We start from the raw sequence: 20,834 nt of genomic DNA, 5'->3' as shown, positions 1-20,834 counted from the left end.
CTTTTCGTACAAGTGTAGAAAGTGTAGGCAAAACGAACAAACCTCATGGAACATTCCAATATGGCCGACTACTCCCCCCTCGGCTTCAATCGCGCAGGCTAATGCTCATCCCCTATACTTTAAGGTCCACGGTAAAATGTATAAAGTCGTGCCTATGTTATACATAGTCCATGCCTTTAGGAGCGCGCCACTGCGCACCACTGCGCGTCGGACGTCGCAAGGAATATTCAATGATACTCTGGTTTATGGTTATCGTTTATCCTGGGAGCGTGGTTTTATTATGATTTTTGAGCGCCAGGTGGCCAGGTTTTTGTTGTCCCTTCGCGGCGTACGATGAGTTGAACCGCCATTACTGGTCATTACACCGTTAAATGTCACTGGAGTTGCGTCCCTCGATTAGGAATTGTTTGTCGTTGCTCGTTTTTCGATTTTGTCCGGATTAAGCCATTAAAAAAAAGGATATGTCCACTAAGCGAAAAGGTGTGCCCATGAAGAAAAGCCGCGGAAAGTCGCGGAAAGTAGAGTACGACGATGAAGATATCTCCAGCGAGCACGAGTCGGATGTCGAAGACGCCGAAGCCGACGCCGGCTCCAATGCCGACGGCGAGGACGCTGCCGACGAAGACTTAACCGACCTATCCAGTATCCCCGAGTTGCCGGCTCCAGAGGTGACGCTTTCCCGTCTTGGCACGGTTCCCTTATTTATTTACCGTTCTCAACTGAGGTGCTGTAATTAAACATTATATTTTTCACACATTTTAAGGGCTCCAATGCTAATTCACCTGCTCCACAGTATGTTAATTCCGAGATAGCCGTCTCGGAAGATTGAGCAGTTACCAAAAGTATTCGATTTGACAAAAGGATATCAAATTATAGGACAGCTTATTGTCATCATAGTCTTCAAAGTACTCTTCATTGTGATCTATTAACTTAAAGATTTATGTCATGAATTTTATTCCACCGTGGTTTTGTTCTTTTTAATTTTGTGGTATAGACAGGGTTAGCTTGTGACCCAATGATTTGTAATTTTAAACAATTTTATTAATGATAAATTGTTGTTTCAGGGAGGTTGGGGTAAACCGGGGACCCTATTGTTATGTGGTTTAACAAACTGGGAAATGGCAGGACGTAAGGCTCCTCCGAAAGGAGTAAAGGCCAATGTGGGCCGTAGTTTATGGACACCACATACTTTTAAAAATATTAATGGAAGTCGAGTTCGTTTGGTTGCCTCAGGCCCTGCAGCCTCGCATAGTGTCGTAGTCACTGAGGATAATAGATGCCTGGTTTTCGGTAGAAATGATAAAGGTAAATAAAAAAAAGGTAAACGAGATTATGATATTCTACGGTATACTTCTGTTTTTTAAATTAATTTGAATGGATACAGGTATTTATTAAATGGCGTTTTAATTATTTCCATTAATTTGTATAAATATTTTTGGTACAAATCATATGGAACGTTAGTGCAGAAATAATTTATGTATTACATATGTATATACCAACGATTTTTTTTATTATTTTTGTGTAACTTACGAGTTTTATATTTTCTATTAAGACATTTTCATGAAAAGAGTACTATAAGTAGGTATTGTAACTTGGAGAGTAATGTACGGAATATTTTTCTCACAGACTTTCTATTTTTATTCATGAAAACAAATTTCTTCTTACATCATGTCCAAACAAATGCAAACATTTGCTTGGATATGATGTAAAAGTATTACAAAAAGTCGTTGATTATTAACCATAAAGAAAAGGAAACCTAGGTTCCTGGTGGAAAGTAATTGAATAATAGTTATTTGTAGTTTAAATAATATACACATAGTTTTTTAATTGTGTTTAACATAAATGTAATGTGATTTCAGAGTATATTTTTATCATTACATAGAATGTTTTATCTCATAATTGTAGGACAATTAGGCATTGGTGATACTAAGCGACGAGACGAACCTACTGAAGTGGAGGCTTTAAAAGGACACACAGTGATAGGAGCAGCTTGTGGTCGTAATCATACTTTGTTTCTAACAAGTCGTGGAATTGTTTTTGGAGCTGGAGATAATAAACTCGGCCAATGCGGCGTGGGAAAATCCATTGCTTGCGTCGTTACAGCCACAAAAGTGAAGTACTCTGGCCCTCCTATTGTCAAAGTTGGATGCGGTGCCGAATTTTCAATGATCTTGGATATTAAGGGTGGATTACATTCTTTTGGAAGTCCTGAGTATGGAGCATTAGGCCATAACACCGATGGAAAATACTTTGTAACTAATACAAGAATGGCCTTTCATTTTGAGAAAGTACCTAAACGAATCGTCTTATACGTTGAAAGAGAGAAGGATGGACACGTTATCCCTCTAGACCGTGTTGAGATAACTGATTTCAGTTGTGGTCATCATCATATTGTTGCTATTGATAGTAAAAGTCGTGCGTTTTCCTGGGGTTTTGGTGGAGTTGGACGCTTAGGACATAATGAACAACGAGATGAATTAGTGCCACGCTTAATAAAATTCTTAGAACCCCCAAATCGTGGTGTTAGAGCTGCGTATTGTGGAAGTACATACAGCATTGTCATAAACGTCCATGGAACAGCATTAATGTTTGGACAAACAAAACGTACAGGAGAGGCAAATATGTATCCAAAGCCAATACAAGACTTGTCAGGATGGGATATAAGATGTGTTGCTTGTTCCCAAACCAGTGTAGTGGTTGCAGCTGATGACTCTGTTATCGCATGGGGTGCCAGTCCTACTTTTGGAGAACTGGTAAGTTTAACAAATCAATAAGATACGTGTTAATGCCGATAAGTGTCAAACAATATCGTTTTATGGTCTATACCTCCAGAACAATTTGTTTGATTTATGCAGCAATGATGCAGTTTGCAGAACTAAGGATCAACGTAATGATCAAGATTTAACAAAATGTCTACTGGTACTGGAAATACTTGTAGTAGTGAAATTTTGTTGTTGAATTTAAATATCAGAAATGTATTGAAATTTCATAACTATGTACCAGTAGGCACTATGTTTAAACAGCACATTTTATATAGAATTATATTGTGAATTTAAGTTAAAACATGTTTTTATTTCACTTTTAGGGTTTTGGAGAGATGCGCAAGTCTTCGACAACACCCATGGAAGTAAAAGCTTTAGAAGGCTTGTACATTACGGCTGTAACATGCGGTCTTTCTCATACGCTTATGATATGCCGGGATGAATCTGAAGAGGAAAAAGCTAAGATTAACAAGCTCCAAGTGTATGCAGTTTAAAGTAATAAGGATCCCTTAGCTCGTATAATAATAAATCCATGTTAATATGGAGAGAAGTTCTTGAGAAAGGGTGATCACCTTGTTCAACAACTTCGGTAACCTCAAGCTACATGCAAGAATGATCTACGGCGTAAAATTAAATAACTATAAGCAATGAATTCTTCAGTTAAAGAATTGTTCTTAAAAATAAGAGAACAGGGATCCGTGGAAGTCTTGATAGATTCTACAAAACGTCCATAAAAGTCATAGACTTAGCTAATTAATGTACTTCCGATTTTTTACTTAACGCGCTAATGAACGTGAGATCCATAATAGAAAGCCCGTTCTGTTAGTAGCTCAGGATATAGACCAAACAGATAGATGCAAAAGAATATATTTTGATACGTTGCTATTTTATTCACGTTCGCTGTAATTAGTACTTGGCCCAAGACTGGATCGATTCTCGCGATCATTGAAAATATTAATCGGTATGGAGAAGGGTGCTGGAAACTAGAATGTTTACTCGTATGATTTTATATGGTTCTCAAAGTATAAATAGATTTGATTACCAATATTATTGCTTTGTTATATGAGTACCTGAAAGTAATACATTTGCAAAAATGATTTTCACATATCTCGAGTGCAGGAATATTTCAAAGTTCATGCTGGAACAGCCATTGTTCAGTGAAATACTTAGCATAATATTAATATAAATAGTACGTGTACACTGATTTAACGCTGGACATGAAATTTCTCCATCAGTTAATATATAAATTTAGTTTCTTATTCTAATTTTATAAATATAGTAACCTGTATATTTTTTTTTTATATGCCTACATTTGTATTTTTTATTTTATATGACACACTGTACATAAGTAGAAATTTCTAGGAGCCAGCATTGTTTTATCATACTCGTACAATGGAACTGTTGCCGCAGAACGTTTAATTGTATAACTAATGAATGTTTCAATGAAGTTTATATTGTTAAATTATTAAACAGGAGCAAATCAGGTTTTTAAACTTGGATAGTAAAGTCCAGGTACCAGGTTGATATTGTTTCAAATTTTCTGAATTATCAGAAATGACTAATACGTACAGTATTTAATGAAATACCTTTCCATTTTATTGTAAATTTAGTTCACCAATAATTTTTAAATTCGTAGTTACATTAATGACATCTTGAACACATTAGTTATGTGAGAAATCTTGATTGAAAACGTGAAACATTTTTCACTACTGCCTTTTAGGTATTTCATTTTGTTTACAATTTCTCTAGGGTTATTGTGGCCATTTATGAGGTCACAATTATTCATACACTGCCAGATTAATACTTTTATGCAAACTTGTATTTGTACATTCAGATTCTTTCAAAAGAACTTATAACGGTTCACCCGTTATGTGAAAATAAATTAAGGAACATCTGACAAATGTATGAATCTGATTACCAAATAAACGAATTTTGTACGAAATATCGATTTTTAATAATTATTGACTTCTTATTGATTATTGTCATGGTCAGAGTTTTCATTAAAGGAATGTTTGGAAGAATTCAAGTCTTCAAGTTGAACTGGTATCATTGTAGAAGTGAATTTTAGCAGTGACTTCTTTATGTTAGGTATATTACATGGTAAAGGGCAACATGGGTTGTCCGTAGCCCTATGTTTTTCTTTATCAACTTGATTTTTTTCTGCATATCTAGGTTTTCTGTAAAATGTATTATCTTGATTAGAACTGAATGTGAATGCAATTCAGTTTTTGAATTACCTCAATTCTTCCATGACTTCATTGTTCTCATAACTGTACATTGAATCATTCACGCTCTTGTTTTCCTGAACCTTGGACTTCTTCTTTAATGAAACGTGCTTTTGATTTATTTCACGATCATCGAAAGTCGATGTATCCGATTCGTAAATATCTAACAAACTAAGTCCATGGAAACCACTGCTCTCAGAGAGTTCATAAGGTTCATATTTTGTACCCCATTTCTTGATACATTTCCAGCAATGCTTTTTATTCCGAACCAATTGTTGATTTTCTATGCATATTTTGCAAGGAATATCTTTCATTGCTTCCTCATTCAATTTATCTAAGAGATCTTTTTCTTGTTCGCATATTTTTTCCTGAAACGAATGTACACACAAACTGCTTTAGTTTAGCTTAATGATCAAACAAATCGATAACCGTGTATGTTATAATCACCCTATATTTTTGATCCTTTTTGAACGTAGAACCAACAATGATCTTACGTATTTCATTCATCTCACATTCAGGGATGTTACCATATTTCCATCGAAGTAACTGGCAAGCAATGTAGTGTTTTGGATCAGAAGGTTTATATCGCAGTGCTCTACCCATTGCCCAAGCCAAGGGAATCATTACTGTTTGCCTAAAAAAGAGTTCATGTAAACTAGTCGGGGTTGATATCTTCAACTTCATCTTACTCCGTTAAACCTTAAATAATCATTTCTTTGGACAACCGGTTGGGATGGCAATGTCATGTCCTGAGGTAGATGTGGATAACAGCTACAAGTTAATTGTTCCGATATAGATCCCACATTTACTTGTGAATATTTTGTATTTGTTAATTTCAGTTTACTTAATGACTGTACACAAACACTTTGCAAAGTAGAATCACAGGTTGATGTACAACTGAAGTCTTTTAATGCATTCGGCTCCAAAATGGTTAAACTACGTTGACACATCATGGCCTAAATTAATCATATTTCCAGTTATTTGAAAATCGTTATTTATTAAGTGAATTATAACAATAGTTTCATGTCAATACTTCTTTCATTCCTGGATGTTCAACTTCTTCAGTTTCTTTATACTCTAGATCTTTTAACATCTCTTGGGTTTTGTCACCTATTCCATTTTGCACAACCAGTTGTAGTATATCCTCATTTATTCCAAGTTTTCTTAGAAATTGAATCATCCTAATAGGAACTGAAATAATATCCCCTGTCCAGTTTGAAATTCCTGCAATATCGGTGTCTCCTAACACCAGCCAAACCATAGAGTAATCATTTTGAGACACTATATTTTGAGCTTCAATGGAACTTAGACCAATACTTTCAAGATTTACAAGTATTTCATCATCTAAGAACTGAGTATTTAATTTTCGATGCATGTGGAAATTTTCAGTTGCCCCGAAAATTTGGAAGTGGGCAAGTTCTGTAGGTATTAATCTACAGAGACCAAATTTCATAGCTCTGATGCGAGGGGTGTCTCAAAAGTAAATTCTACTATTTTTTTAAACCCGTTTGGTTGGCGGGAAACGTTTGAAATTTGGAGAGAATATTTGTCTATACGTAGTGCAAGCCCTGTGAAATCCCTACGCGCGTGCATTCATCGGTAGGTCAGTCATGTCTGGTCATGTCCATGTCGCCATCACGGATTTCAGATTCCGTACCAAATGAAACCATTCCGCGAGAATCCATCGATATTCCTGCAAATATCTGGCTCGAATAACCATATGTTCCGTGCACTACAGTGCGACGGATCTCGCGTTAACTATTACACGAAAATACTCGCTTGAGTTTCTATTTAACCGTTTGAGTGCTACGTGTCTTTGCTGTTTTCCCGTCCAAAAGTGCTAAGGAGCGATTTTCGCTTGTCTTTTTCCCTCTCCAAAAGTGCCAAGCGGTGCGATAGCGCTTGTCTTATTCTCCGATTAAAAATGCCAAGGAGCGCTATTGCGCTGTTTTCTGCTGTATACGGTAAGCGGTAATGTTTGACTGAAATTAAAATTCGTTCTTTTACCAGCTGTCTCATTCTTTTACATTTACCTTACTTGAGCGCTGGCGCTATTCGAGCGACACAGAAGAAGAGCAAAATCGCTCCTTGGCACTTGTTGCACTCAAACGGTTAAGTTAGCGCGAGATCCGTCGCACTGCAGTGTACGGAACATATGAGTTTTTCCTCTAGATTTTGCACGACGATTTCCTCTGTCACATTGATCCCGAGCAACGAGAGCGATAAGAGATGCTGTTGCGTCTCGTCCACGAGTTTGACCAAACCGTCGGCAGTTTCCTTCGTTTGCACCGGTAACCTCAAAAGCAAACTAAGATGCCGCGAAGTAATAAGCCGCCTATCCTTGTCGCCATGGAGACTCCACTCGCTCCTACCGCCGATTGTGAAGTGCGCGGTGTTATTCGTTTTTTAACCGGAAAAAATAAAAATGCGACTGAAATTCATCGCGAATTGTGTAGCGTGTACGGTGAAGATGTTATGTCAAGGTCAATGGTTGCTCGTTGGCGCCAATTATTCATTGATGGGAGAAAAACATTGCACGATGAACAACGAAGCGGCCGGCCCTCGACTTCACGCACTCCGAGTGTTACCGAGCATGTTCGAAGGATCTTGGATTCCGATTGGCGCCTTACGCTTGATGAAATTCTTTATCAACTGCCTCCGAATATTGAGATAAGCCGTGCAACACTTCACAGAATCATTTCTGATGACCTGGGTCTATCGAAAGTGTGTACAAGATGGGTTCCTCGTCTGCTTTCAGAACAACACAAAGAGCAGAGAATTGACGCTGCGTTGCAGTTTCAGCAATTTTTCGACGACGAGGGAGATGGTTTATTCGACCGAATAGTGACTGGGGACGAGACATGGATCCATCACTATACACCCGAATCCAAAATTCAGAGTAAAGCGTGGAAAGACAAAAATGAACCACCTCCAAAAAAGGCGAAAGTTGTAGCATCCGTTGGAAAAGTTATGGCAACAGTCTTTTGGGATTCCAAGGGGGTTTTGTTGATCGACTACCTGCCCCATAATACCACGATAACATCTGCACACTATTGCGAGGTGTTAAACCGACTCAGAAGGGCGATTCAGAACAAAAGGAGGGGAAAATTGAAAAAAACAGTGTTTTTGTTCCACGACAACGTTCATCCACATTCCGCTCACCAGACTCAAAAGCTGCTTGAGAAGTTTCGATGGGATGTTTTCGGACATCCACCTTACTCCCCTGACCTTGCACCAAGTGACTTTCACCTGTTTCCGCAGCTGAAGCAACATCTTGCCGGAAGACGCTTTGCAAATGAGGATGAACTGAATGAAGAAGTGGAAAGATGGTTGAACAGTTTGCCGGAAGAGTGGTTTGACACGGGTCTAAAAAAACTGTTTTCAAGGTACCAAAAATGTATCGAAGTTCAAGGCGATTATGTAGAAAGATAAGTTACATATGTACCTTTCAAAATATACCAGTATACAAAATTTTGAACGTTTTTTCATTTAAAAAAAAAAGTAGTGGAACTTACTTTTGAGACACCCCTCGTAATATCATTTTCAGACATTCCTGTAATCACGATATAAATGAAAATCACTTTTCCCGTTGATTATAATTTACAACTTATTAAAATTTATTTTAAGAACCTGGATATAGTACCCGTATAATGTAACTTTGTTAAAACCTTTTCACCATAATGCTCACGGTGAATAATTGGATTTAAAAGAATCACTACTTTAAGTTTTGGTTGCATAGCAGGGAATTTTTCATAAATGAGAGAAGGTTTGGCTCTAGATCTTTTGAGAAGGTGGTCAGTTAATAAGGTGAGTAACTTTTCGTTAGACCATTTACCATAAACCTTCATTCTTTTATTAGTTATGACAACACGTTTATACTTTAATATTTCAGTTCCGTGTTTTTGGCTGGCAACTAATACACATTTCAATGATTCAGTCATTTCTTTCCTTTAATTCTTTTAGTATTTTATCTTAGTTTTATGCGCGTATTTAGAATTGTTATAATATTAACTGTATGATTTTGTAATCTTACCTTCACACCTAATTCTTTAAACTTTTAGCTCGAGAAACATGAAGCACAAGATTTGCAGTTGCTTGATATATCTAAGTTATAGTTGTTGAATTGATCGACAATAGATTTGCATATTTCTTGAATCTGGAATCTGACTGTACGTTAGTATTAAATGGCATTGCCGGTATCACAATATTAAGATAATGAATAAAGATTTGTTCCAATGGTGTTTACTCATGACACTTCTCCTAGAAATAAATGAAAAATTATTCTTTTGTTAAAGTGTTAGGTTCGATTAATCTAACCAAAAATAGTAGCTGTTAGCTCAACATTGCCTAGGCTTGTTTCGCATTTTAAAAATAATTTTGATTGGTCAGGTACTAAACAATACATTACAATAATATTTTGTTTATTCCATCCCCATTTCCATTAAGCGTGTTCCTTCGTGCTAAGACAACTGAAAATAAAGCCTATGTCCTTCGCAAGATTACAAGGAACATAATTGTAACTATCCGATAAAAATTGGTCCAGTAGATTTTGAGACTACTACAATTTTTTGTTTTTATATAACGAAAGAAAAGAAGATGAAGAGATAGACTTATAACAAGTACACATACATATGTATATTTCTGAAAATGTATAGTTTTGAAAGAAAGCAAATGATTTTTCTATTACTATTTTTTTGCTATATTATATTTTATATTAAGAATTATTAAAGTGCTATTTTTATATACATATACAAAGTATTTACACGACTTAAATCGACTTGTTTGATAAGACTTCAAACTGCATCACAGATGACTTGCGCGCAATAATTGTGAAATAGAATTTTGGATTGTTACACTTTTAAGCAGTTGTGACAAAAGGTTCAAAGATACACGTATTTGTCAGAAATATACCATTGAGTTATCACAACGTTGAATTTTTCAAGTTTCTTCCATGACTCCATTCATGTTGCTGTTAGATATATCTTTATAGTGACCATTTGGTCTCAGTGTTACAGTAGAACTTATAATACACTAAACTAAGCTACAATAGCAGGTTGAATATGCATCTTGTGTCTGGTAATCATCCGTTAACTGTACTCCCCTTTTACCCATTCGATGTCGTGCTCCACTCACATTTCCATTACCATATGCCTGCAAGGAATGAGGTTCCCAAAGACCAGGAGTCTGTATTATCTGTGAATTGTTAATTACGGAACAATGAATGATGATAACTCAATATCAGCGTAAGTATAAATTTTAATTGAACTTTGGTACCAACCTTTTGAACCAATTCTTCAAAACAACATTGTATACCATCTGCCGTTTTAGCACTGCTTTCAATATACAAGGTCTGATGTTTCCTAGCAAATTGTAGGCCTTCTGCTGTGGTAACCTCCCTATTAGGCAAATCTATTTTGTTCCCGACAATCATCTTAATTATGTCTGCTTTATTACAGTAGGTATTTAATTCATTTAACCACATTTCCAGTTTAACGAATGTGTTCTTGTCTGTAACATCATATACCAAAACAGCTCCCTGCCCATCTCTATAGTAACTAGGTGTTAGAGTACGAAAACGCTCTTGACCAGCTGTATCCTATAAAAGTAAAGGAACCTCCATAAATAAATGGCTTTATTATATTACCCCTTTGCGATCGGTACCACCACAGTGGCGGCATTTTCAGAGTGTCGTAGAAGTCGGCATCGCTAGCCTGGCGGCATGATCTTATTCAATCACTTAGGGGAAAATAACTCCGAAAAGCTAAATTTACTCCGACTATCTGGTATTCCCATTAGAGAAATTTGCCGTTCGCAAAGGGTTAAAAGCAATGCACAATTATATTCATAAATATCTACAAACCCAAATAGCTAATTTCACGGTATTACCATCAATCGTTATTTGTTTAGTCTTATAGTCGATGCCAACGGTACTTTGCATGTTCTCCCAGAATTCATCTTCGGTGAATCTCAGCAAGATACTGAAAACAGATACATGCCATACCGTTTTATCCATACTCTTATAGCATTTGTAGTACGTCTAAAAATACTACTCAGAGTTCATGGCGTGCTAAAAAAAATAGAGAGGTGTACCTAGACTTTCCCGCATTAGATTCTCCTATCATGAGAATCTTCAGAGTAGTTAAAACTTCGTCATCCATGACTGGAAAATCGCACTTTAATGTCCAATGGTAATTTTCACTTCTGGTCTTCAAAAATCGCACGAGACTTCACTGAGAGAGTTTTAGGTTTTTATCCAAAGACGGTACAACAAAGGTCTTCTTGCGTCGTCATAGATGATGTGCTGATACGGTCTGGTAGTCAATGAACAACGTGAATATCAACAATGTAATCGCGTCAAAAAGTCTAACGCATGACACATCGGATTACGGAAGCTCTTTAAAGCGTGAGTTAATCGCCGATGAGCTTATGACTTACAGGCTGCCTAATCTGCTCTCTCTCTCTTTTACCTGGGAGACCGTCCTATCGTTCGCAAAGTGCGTGCAACAAAGACAGTTAATAGCAATAATGTGCACAGACATCCGACTCCAACCTACCGGCTCCTCGTAGTAGGGAGTTGTCAATCTGGCGCACGTTCGCCTACAACTCTCATTGGTCCAGAATCTAGTAGATTACCCTCGGATCCTCAATTGCGATTGGATGCAGAGTGACGTCATTCTGGAGAGCACACGAGGAAATGCAAAGGTGCAGATGGCGCTACACTCATAACCTAACAAAAGCCCCCGTCGAGGCGTCCAATGTCAAATGACACTATTTTTATTATCCAGTTACTAAAGGAGTTGTAACATTCTGTGACATTCCGCTAAAGTTCGCCAACGGTTGCGAGGTAAAACGGGTGTACGCTCCCCGACGCGTCGACTGTCGCGGTTAAACAGCGCGCCTTGATAAGCTATATCCGTGAGTCGGAGAATGCGCTTTATCGGGCAAAACTGGGTCACCGATCGGTTGACAGGAGACGGTAATTAGAAGCGAATCCGCGTCGCCGTCGCCGAGCGGCGCAACCGTCGGTAGCTTGTGTCGGGCAAATCGAAGAACGACTCGTCGTAAGTCGATCGGACATCGGTGAGATATCGAAGTCAATCGAAATCTCTCGCAATATCGAGTCGGTCTTAACCTCTCGGATCGGTCCGAGGCAAGATGGCCGCCGGCAGTTCCCACTCGGGGCTGCCATGAGCGATCCATCGTTCGCGGCGCTCGCGGAAATGGATGCTCGCGACGTCGCATCGGCGATATCAGTAGCGTGAGGTGCCGGCAAAAGTTCCGCAAAGTGTCGTTCAGTGACAGCGAGGCCAAGTCTCGAGCCAACGAGGGAGAGCATCGAGATGGCATCCGACAGGTACGGCGGATTCGCGAGTTCCCGAGAAGGGCGGCACGAAGGGACACGGCCTGACGGGTTCACTCTGGGGCACGGTGCCGTTGCCGAAGTCGGATCGATACTGGATTTCTCTCCTTGACCTCGTCCTGCCCGCTGCATGGATTTCCTAGGAACATCTATTTCACCGAACCGACCTTTCTACGACGCTGACAACTCTTTCGGGCTTGGGTGGGACGGCGCACGCTTACCCCCTACTTTGCGATTTCTCTGCCGCGAGTTTCTCTCCGTGTTTAATCGAGTTTCCTCGCGGTGTCCTCGGCTTATGAGCGTTAGGCCGACGCGATTAGAATCGGGCATCAGGCTGACTTGCGTGCCCTGTTTCACTCAATTAATTCGCCTGTGACGTCACCTCGTTCCCATCCTGCAGCCAGCATTCCTATCAATTACCGACACCAGGGTGGGGGTGGACACCCTCGCTTTGGGCCTTGTCTTTTAGTTTTCTTAGTTACCAATTTTCTGTCAATGCGAACCCTTTCACTAATCAGCACCGATTCAATTTTCTCATAGAAAAATCTTGAGGTTTCCAACATTTTTTTAAAAAATTAATTCGCTTCAAAGGACCAACAATTTTGATATCATCTGTATATCCTTTTTTCAGTAATTATTTACGGTTGACGGTTTTTTACTTGTTAACTATATATATTACGGCTCTTCCTGTTCATTTTCTTTGATGTTGGTATGAGCAATTGTTAACAAAAATATGAATGAGCATGTAAATTTTAGGGAAGTAAAATGTACAGACATTAGATTGAAGGGATTCTATTAATATATATATTACGGAATGAATATGTTTTATTTATAACTATAATAAAATTGGAACGAAGGAACCATTGTTTCAGGCATAACCTTCTAGATTGGCATTCACTTTAACCTTTTTACTAAATTACAGCATGTAATAAAGTGATAGCGTTAAGAATTTTCAGGAAAATTCTTTTTGAGAAGAATTTTACACCTTATCAAAACGATTGTTTTATAATTTGCAAATTTAAATAACTTTTAAGAATGTTTGGAAATTTAATTTATTTATAACTTGGTATTAATTTTAGTTTCAGTTTGTAGTTCTTGATCAGGTATGATGCAATAGAAGGAACAGTACATTTTTTATTATCTTATTGGCTTGTACTTTCACAGATTATCTTCAGAATGAAAGTTTGTAATAAATATTGAAATTTTAGAATGAAAAGGGTACAAAGTCCCAATGCTAACGATAAAATTACTATGTGTATGTTTAGATGTTAAATTACTAAAGTTATTACTGGACAAAAACCCATGTTCCTGTATTATACATATTTTTACAAAGATGTGATACACTCCTTTGTCTCATTAGCTGTTGAACTTGTCAATGAAGTTTTTAATGAAAATTACATTAGAAATAAAAATGTTAATTTAGAAATGTCATTTACATACAGTTTAGTAATGGCCGCTGCTAAAATGCAATTATGGAGTCTGGAGTATGTGTAGCTCTGCGATTCTTAGTAAGATACAGTAGAGTCTTGACGATACTGGATACTTTGATAACATGTAATCTATTGCATATGTTGACCGATGTACTTTAAAATGTGTAAGAAATTGCATTGGTGTTGGGGTTTAACAAGTGTAGAGCATATGTAAAAGAATATAATGCTAAGGGGTATACCTATTTTAATAATATATCTAGTTTAATATCAATTGCAGCAAAATGGAATGGGTGGAGATCATCGAACCAAGGACGAAGGAACATATGTATGCTAATCTTACGACGGGAGAATGTGTATGGGATCCACCACCCGGTGTACCTGTGTAAGTTCCAATCTTGTCTTCTGTCTAAATTTACTTACATTTCATTCTATGGAGGTATGAAGTGTAATGTTCATTTGATCTTGTACAAATTTTTTCGCTCAAAGCAGAGAGTAACTTTCTTCTCTTGGTAGAGAGAGTCCGGGACTATGCCAAAGCCTGTAATCGATTACTGTGTAATTACTTCAGAGAAAGCTGTTCCATCTTAAGCTTTACCTTGATCAGCCAGTTTGTCCTCTTTTTATTAAGTCTGAGTTAATTTTGTTAATTTATATTCTGAATAAAAAAATTGAATGAATCGAAAATTGAAGATTAATTGTGTGTGATAATAAGTTCTGTATATATATTTTTTTAATATTTTAGAAAAAAAACGGACGACAATCAATGGTGGGAATTATTTGACCAGAAAACATCAAGGTTCTATTATTATAATGCAACATCTCAGACAACAGTGTGGCATCGTCCTACGGATTGCGATATTATTCCCTTGGCTAAATTGCAAGTAAGTGCAGAAGTTGGTTTTGTAAGTTATTCAGAAATAAAAAGAGCAGTTTTCAAATATTCAGTAGCCCACTTCGTGATAACGCTTATTTCTCAATTATTTTAAAGAATAAATGTGAGTAAAGATAGACATTCCACTGCCAAAAAAAATCATACAATTCTGATTATTGGAAACTGAGTCAGATTCCTTTTTTCTTCCGATTACGCCTCACTGCTAAAAGTGAGTCAAATATCATCAATAACCTTTAGATATCTTATCAAAGGCTTTTCACTTTCGTGCGCATGTGCGCCTTTGATTCGTCACTTAAAAGTTTCAATGTTGTGATGTAAGAGCAAGCGAGATTTACCCACATTTTGTGATTTGTGGGCGCACTAAACCATACATACCAACTCTTTTGTGAGATGGTATTATATTGGTGAGAAGCTTTTCTCCTCTCAGCTATAAATAGGTATTTGTAGCTGGGAGAAAAAACTCTGGTTTATATTATACTGTATAGCTCCCGCTGTAAAAATATTCAGGAGCATGACCTATACTCAAACTCGGAAGGAAAGTGAAGTAAAATATCAAGTGTCGCATATATTAAGTATGATACATATAGTTTTTATAATGTCTACAGATTTATATGTAGAATTTCTGTAGTCTTTTGTTAAGCTCTTTGCTGTTATCATCAAATGTGTAAACTTGTTGCAAATTTTTTATGAGTAATGCGACTTTCGGAATTATAAATGAACTTCTAGATAAAAATGCAGTCAATACTTAATTTAATGTTTCACAATTTAACCGAGTCTTTACAATTTTTGTTATAGATTGCACAATTTTGCTTAGTGCAATATTTCTCTCTTATAATAATTGAGGTTCCAGTACTATAAGAGGTTGAGTTAAAATAATGTATTAATGAGTTTATTATTTCGACGTGTAGACGTTGAAACAAAATACAGAACCGGCAGCTGGTGGCTTTGGTGGAGAGGCTCAGATAGCGCCTGAGCCTAAGAAGAAAGAGTCTGTTTCAACACAGACTCAAGCACCAACCGTTGGACGATCTACACGTTTTAATCATCAAGAAAATCCTAGCTTAGCTTCTCCTCTGGTGAATATGCAACGGATTAATACTTTAACAATGTCTTATAATTAAAATGTTTGACTAATTTAACTTAACCGAGATGGTTTAGAAGAAGAATTAATTTTGTTTGCAGCAAAGTGACGGTGCATGCAAACCTCGCAGTTCCGGATTGGGTGCAGACCTGCAGACATCGCCACCCTCTCCATCACCATCATCGAGACGTCATCATCACCACCACCATCACCATCATAACAATAGGCATCATCACAGACATCATGAGCAGCCAGCGCCTAGACGGCACCATAATCACTCTCAAGATTCAGGAAGATCCAGCGATAGTTCGGTCTCTCACAGTCGTACATCCTTGGAGTCAACGGGTTATCGATTACTGGATTCGCCACATCGACATCATCATCGGTCCGTTGTACAACCACCAACACTTCCACCGCAATCTTCGCACAGACAACACAGTGGCACCCTGGAAGGGAGGGGTCATAAAAGCGGAACCTTAGAGAGTGTGAAAAATCAAAAGTCTTTGCCAATTGGTGATCCACCTCCTTTGGGCTTATCTCTCTCCACTAGTACTCCTCTCTTCAAGAAGAAGACTTTTGTTGAACCCCAGAGAGATGGCAGGGCTGGCAACCTAGACTTGGATCGAAGTAAAAATGGTAAAAAAGTAGAAACTTGAAAGTTGCACGTTATATTAAAAACTAGCGCAGTAAATATGTCATATATTTTTAAACTAGTCGTTTAAGTTGCGTAAGAAAAAGTTAAGCTATAGCTTTGACAAGCATGGTTAGGGTTGATCGTGGCATTGGAATTAAAAAACAAAATAATAACCGATCGAGTTTATTGTCAAGATAAGTTTGACTAGGCACTTTGTATTTTATACGAAACCTTGTACTCTAAGCGACATTTTCATCGAGTAGATTAGTTGAGTATTTTAATAATTATAGAATTTTTATTATAGGTCGGGACCATGGGTCAACCAGTAGCAGAGGATCCTACGGGCCGGAGCCAAGCACATCGCCATATCGGGAATCTGTAATGGAATCTAAAGTCTTCAGGCAAGAGATGCCACCCTATCGTCCACCGGACGTTCAGCTGAGCCACAGCTATAAGGTTCAGGGTGATAAGTACGGTTCTCTTGTGGAATCTGCCAATCGTTATCACCGTGAGAGAGAGCTACATAGAGAAAGAGTGAACAGCTTGGACAAGGCAAATTCACCGTCCTTCTATCCGGGCTCGGTGCATTCTAGAAACGCGAATAAGCAAGACGGCATAAGTAGCATCGGTAGACGGCACCACGGATGTTCGGCGTCGCTTTCAGAGGCAAACGTCAGGGATATGTATGGCGCTATGTTGGCTGAAAGAAATGAACCGTCTAAAAGTCTTATAAGAGGTGCAGCTATACTTGGAAATACACCCAAACAAAGGAGCGTCGATGTCTCGGAGCGAGAGCGAGAAAGGGAGAGGGATAGAGAGAAGGAGTTTCGGAGACCCACAGCGTGCAATAATTCCTTGGACTGTAAGAATATTTCTTAGATAAGCATTCAAACCTTAATGGACAGTTTTGACTGAGTTTTCAGTTTACATTTAGTAGGAACACACTTTCTAGCGTAGTTTTTTTAAGTTCCCAACTGTATTACCGTCAAATTGGGTGTGATATTAGGGTGATTCAGCCTAATTTTTCCATCAAGGGATACATAGTTCCATGTAATTGTAGTTAAAGGTTGCATCATTTTTTCAGGTGCTTCGCAGCCCTTGGCCCGTAGCTACAGCTTCGTGCAGCAGCAAAAGATGCAGCAGTTGCAGCAGCAGCATCTGCAGCAGAATAGGAGACGCGATAGGGATGATGATTCGATGCACGAACGTTACTTGGTGAGCCAGAGTCACGACCAATCTAGGCAGCGGTTGAGTAGCAACACCAGCAGTAGCGGCAGCAGCAACAGTAGCAGCAACAGTGCTATCGGCGAGGAAATCGAGGTCCACGCTGAAGCCGACAATGGGAAGAAAAAACGTAGCAATGGAAACCCTAGTCCACCTCCGTCGCCCTTCTACGGAAACCTCCTGGTCGATGCGGACCACCTTCTGCCGCTGCAGCATTATATTTTGCAGCAGGCAAAGCTTTCTGGTAATTTGCATGACAAAGGCCCCTCGAGAAGGGCGATATCTTCTCTAATGATCTGTTTGCATATCGGTAAAACTTGCTTTGATATTTATATAGGCTGCTACAAATTCGGAGATCCATTGTTAACTGAAGAAGGTGACGATTCTTTGGATGAGGAAGGTGGTCGAGGTGGTGGGATAGGAGGAAGGGCCGATGATGATTCTGACGATCAATTCGCCGATGATGAAGCTGCCAGTAATCAAGGCGATTCGTCCAGTCAAGAGTATTTAGAAGATCCTTATGCAGGTGCGAACAATTATTCATTGTTAGTATTTTATACGCTCATTGATGTGAAGCGGGTCCTTGATGACCTTTTTAATTACATTCTTTAATTTGTACGTAAATGTATGGTGTAATAGTTACTGAAATCATCCAGAGAGGGTTCCGTAAAGCTTTGCAAATTGAGCTATTTCATTGTGTTTAGCAAGCAATCTATAGTGTTAGAAAACGTTTCATTTAAACATAAATGATAAATTGAACCATATTGTACATGTATAATGTAGATGAGCAATAATCCACGGATGATCATTCTCATGATTTACTTTTTTATTTCAGATCTGGGCAACTACGACACTGCGGCATTGGCAACATATTACGATACGGCAGACACTCTAACGAGGCCACAAGTGACACCGCCGCCACCGCCAACGATAGTTACTCAAACGGAGCCAAGGGAAAATATAGTTACCACAAGACCAGTTTCACTCCCTGCACCTACTGTAGGTCCAGCCTTACGATGTGTTACCAGTACTGACACGGTAGATCTAGACGAAGCTAGAAGAGACGACAGTACTACGGGAGGTGACATCGAAAAATATGCCCAGGATAATCTCAATCTCAACTGTGGAAGGCCCAAAGGATTGAGACTCTTGTTCAGGAAGAAATTCAGCGTTCGCGATATTCTTAGCTGGTCCAAAGATCCGATACCGCAACCTATGCTCGTTGTCGTCGACGGAGAAAAACTCTTGAAACGAGAAGCCTGCAATCTTTTCCGCCTCGTCCAGGTCTATATGGGTGATCGTAAAGCCACCGTTGGCATGACTCTGGATGGAGTCGCTATGGAAATTGTTAACACCGTCTATGCTAAAGCACCATTGAGGGACGAATTGTACGTGCAGATTTGTCGACAAACGACTGAGAATCCAAGGAAGGAGAGTCTTCGGAGAGGCTGGGAGCTCATGGCCGTGTGTTTGGCTTTTGTTCCTCCTAGTGCTACCTTTGAGCCCTACCTCGAAGGGTATATGAATAAACACAGAGATCCTAACTTCCAGTTCCCTGAGGTTGCAAAATGGCCAATTCATGTTCAAGTCAGTCATTACGCTACCGTTGCCTGCCGTCGTTTACAGAGGATCGGGGCTCATGGCAAAAGACAACCACGTAAAGCTACTCTCGAGGACATCGACCAAGCGAGGGTATGTCAAACTTGATGTACAATTAAATAGGATACAAGATGAAAAGAATACTTGTTTTTATGTTTCTCCATTGAATGTCTAATAATGTCGAATACTTTTTACAGTCCCAAATATTCCGTGCGTCCATGTTCGGAGCAACGCTGTCCGAAGTGATGGCTTTGCAGCGTGACCGTTTTCCTCAACGCGAGTTACCCTGGGTGCAAACTACCTTGACAAGACAAGTACTCGTTCGAGGTGGAACCCTGACGGAGGGTATTTTCCGAGTGTCAGCTGACGCGGATGAAGTCAGCGCTCTTAAGGCCTGTTTGGATAGGTTCGAAGATGCTGCCATTCTAGCAGCGTCCCAGGATGCTCACGCACCAGCTTCTCTTTTAAAATTGTGGGTGCGTGAGCTTTACGAGCCTCTTATTCCGGATTCGTTTTACACCGAGTGCGTTTCCATGAGACACGACGATCCTGAGGCATCGGCCGCAAATGTAGCTGCATTAGTCGATCGACTTCCTGACTTAAATCGGCGTGTACTCTGTCATCTCATCAACTTCTTGCAGGTTTGTGATCCTACATTTTGTCAAAAATAAATGTTTAAACATCAAGTGACCGCACACTACGCATGGCTCTATAATAATGCAGAAATATCCTTATTATTGTTGATATAAAACATCTACTTTGTACAGATCTTCGCCAGACCCGAAGTGGTTGCCAGAACGAAGATGGATGCGAACAACTTAGCCATGGTGATGGCACCGAATATCTTGCGATGTACTTCCCAAGATCCCCGAGTAATTTTGGAGAATGCTAGAAAGGAAATGGCCTTCGTTCGCACTTTAATCGAATCGTTAGAGACCTCTTGGGTCGACGATCTTCACTGACCATCGCGTCGACGCTAGAACGCTCTAGACTACTATGCCAAATCAACCAGCTGTATATTCACTATAATTACCATTACTACTCTAGACCGTCTTTTAATGTTTCGTTCGTTCGTTGTCACACTTGGATATAGTATCCGTTTTTTTGCACGGACCGTAACCTTAAGCTGCAACTCTTCCCAGCTGATGTTCACTCTTATCTGTCTTCTCCGTCAGTTTCCTCTATCCTATTTATTATTTATATGAAAGATTATACGTTATGATGTAGAGATTATTAGATTATATTATTATGGATATCGCTATATCATATATATTTTACCGATCCTTGTTACCGCGCGAATAGCGATGGCTTTTTTACTCGATCATTGTTGAATCTCGTGTAAGATAAATGATGCGTTACCGTGTATAGCCGCGCACCGTGAGGTCTTTTTGTATAAGTGAAGGAACGTGTACCACGTTTATGATGAAGTAAACACTGCGAAGGATTAGCAAGCTATATTCGCACGAGCATATCTGCCATTATTTTTTGGAAAACCTGTACGATATTTCGTTATTCCTTCGACGCCGCCAAGAGAGTTCGAAAACTTATTTTTTTCTAACGCTAAAACATAAATTACTCCCGTGGACTCAGTGTTTCAGTGGATAGAGCATTTTGTCGTATCTTGAAA

General features: G+C 38.9%; 4 protein-coding genes across 7 annotated transcripts; 2 read left to right on the top strand and 2 right to left on the bottom strand.

Moving 5' to 3' along the window:
- Positions 1–303: 303 nt before the first annotated feature.
- LOC105694725 (protein RCC2 homolog) lies at positions 304–4,704 on the top strand. Its single transcript, XM_012415650.2, has 4 exons — positions 304–668; positions 1,065–1,305; positions 1,906–2,753; positions 3,086–4,704. Exons 1-4 carry the CDS (start codon positions 462–464, stop codon positions 3,254–3,256), a joined length of 1,467 nt encoding a protein of 488 aa, XP_012271073.1. The 5' UTR covers positions 304–461; the 3' UTR covers positions 3,257–4,704.
- Positions 4,705–4,727: 23 nt separating this feature from the next.
- On the bottom strand, positions 4,728–7,628 carry LOC105694726. 3 transcript variants are annotated; one of them, XM_012415652.2, is made up of 6 exons: positions 7,576–7,628; positions 6,021–6,178; positions 5,687–5,943; positions 5,435–5,621; positions 5,000–5,355; positions 4,728–4,939 (listed from the first exon to the last, which is right to left on the bottom strand). In XM_012415652.2, exons 1-6 carry the CDS (start codon positions 7,580–7,582, stop codon positions 4,732–4,734), a joined length of 1,173 nt encoding a protein of 390 aa, XP_012271075.1. In that variant the 5' UTR covers positions 7,583–7,628; the 3' UTR covers positions 4,728–4,731. The 3 variants fall into 3 exon arrangements, with proteins under 3 accessions (XP_012271075.1, XP_012271076.1, XP_012271074.1); XM_012415653.2 differs by lacking the exon at positions 7,576–7,628 and adding an exon at positions 6,645–6,683 and having other exon boundaries at positions 6,021–6,150; XM_012415651.2 differs by lacking the exon at positions 7,576–7,628 and having other exon boundaries at positions 6,021–6,508.
- A 1,763-nt stretch (positions 7,629–9,391) lies between these two features.
- LOC105694709 (ras-related protein Rab-18-B) lies at positions 9,392–11,554 on the bottom strand. Of its 2 annotated transcripts, XM_012415629.2 has the most exons (5): positions 11,423–11,554; positions 11,078–11,298; positions 10,848–10,965; positions 10,266–10,583; positions 9,392–10,180 (listed from the first exon to the last, which is right to left on the bottom strand). In XM_012415629.2, exons 2-5 carry the CDS (start codon positions 11,143–11,145, stop codon positions 10,019–10,021), a joined length of 666 nt encoding a protein of 221 aa, XP_012271052.1. In that variant the 5' UTR covers positions 11,146–11,298; positions 11,423–11,554; the 3' UTR covers positions 9,392–10,018. The 2 variants fall into 2 exon arrangements, with proteins under 2 accessions (XP_012271052.1, XP_012271051.1); XM_012415628.2 differs by having other exon boundaries at positions 11,078–11,533.
- On the top strand, positions 11,549–20,662 carry LOC105694708. The gene is made up of 11 exons (XM_012415627.2): positions 11,549–12,341; positions 14,055–14,159; positions 14,520–14,658; positions 15,578–15,745; positions 15,852–16,386; positions 16,689–17,246; positions 17,469–17,852; positions 17,946–18,134; positions 18,444–19,300; positions 19,405–19,848; positions 19,975–20,662. The coding sequence occupies exons 1-11, from the start codon at positions 12,328–12,330 to the stop codon at positions 20,167–20,169; spliced, it is 3,588 nt and encodes a 1,195-aa protein (XP_012271050.1). The 5' UTR covers positions 11,549–12,327; the 3' UTR covers positions 20,170–20,662.
- Positions 20,663–20,834: the final 172 nt, after the last annotated feature.

Source organism: Orussus abietinus, unplaced genomic scaffold, assembly GCF_000612105.2.
Source record: "Orussus abietinus isolate OABI.00-Male unplaced genomic scaffold, Oabi_2.0 scaffold312, whole genome shotgun sequence".
Classification (NCBI taxonomy): Eukaryota; Metazoa; Arthropoda; class Insecta; order Hymenoptera; family Orussidae; genus Orussus; species Orussus abietinus.
Note: the sequence above shows the minus strand (reverse complement) of the source record. Positions and strands in the feature narration are given on the sequence as shown.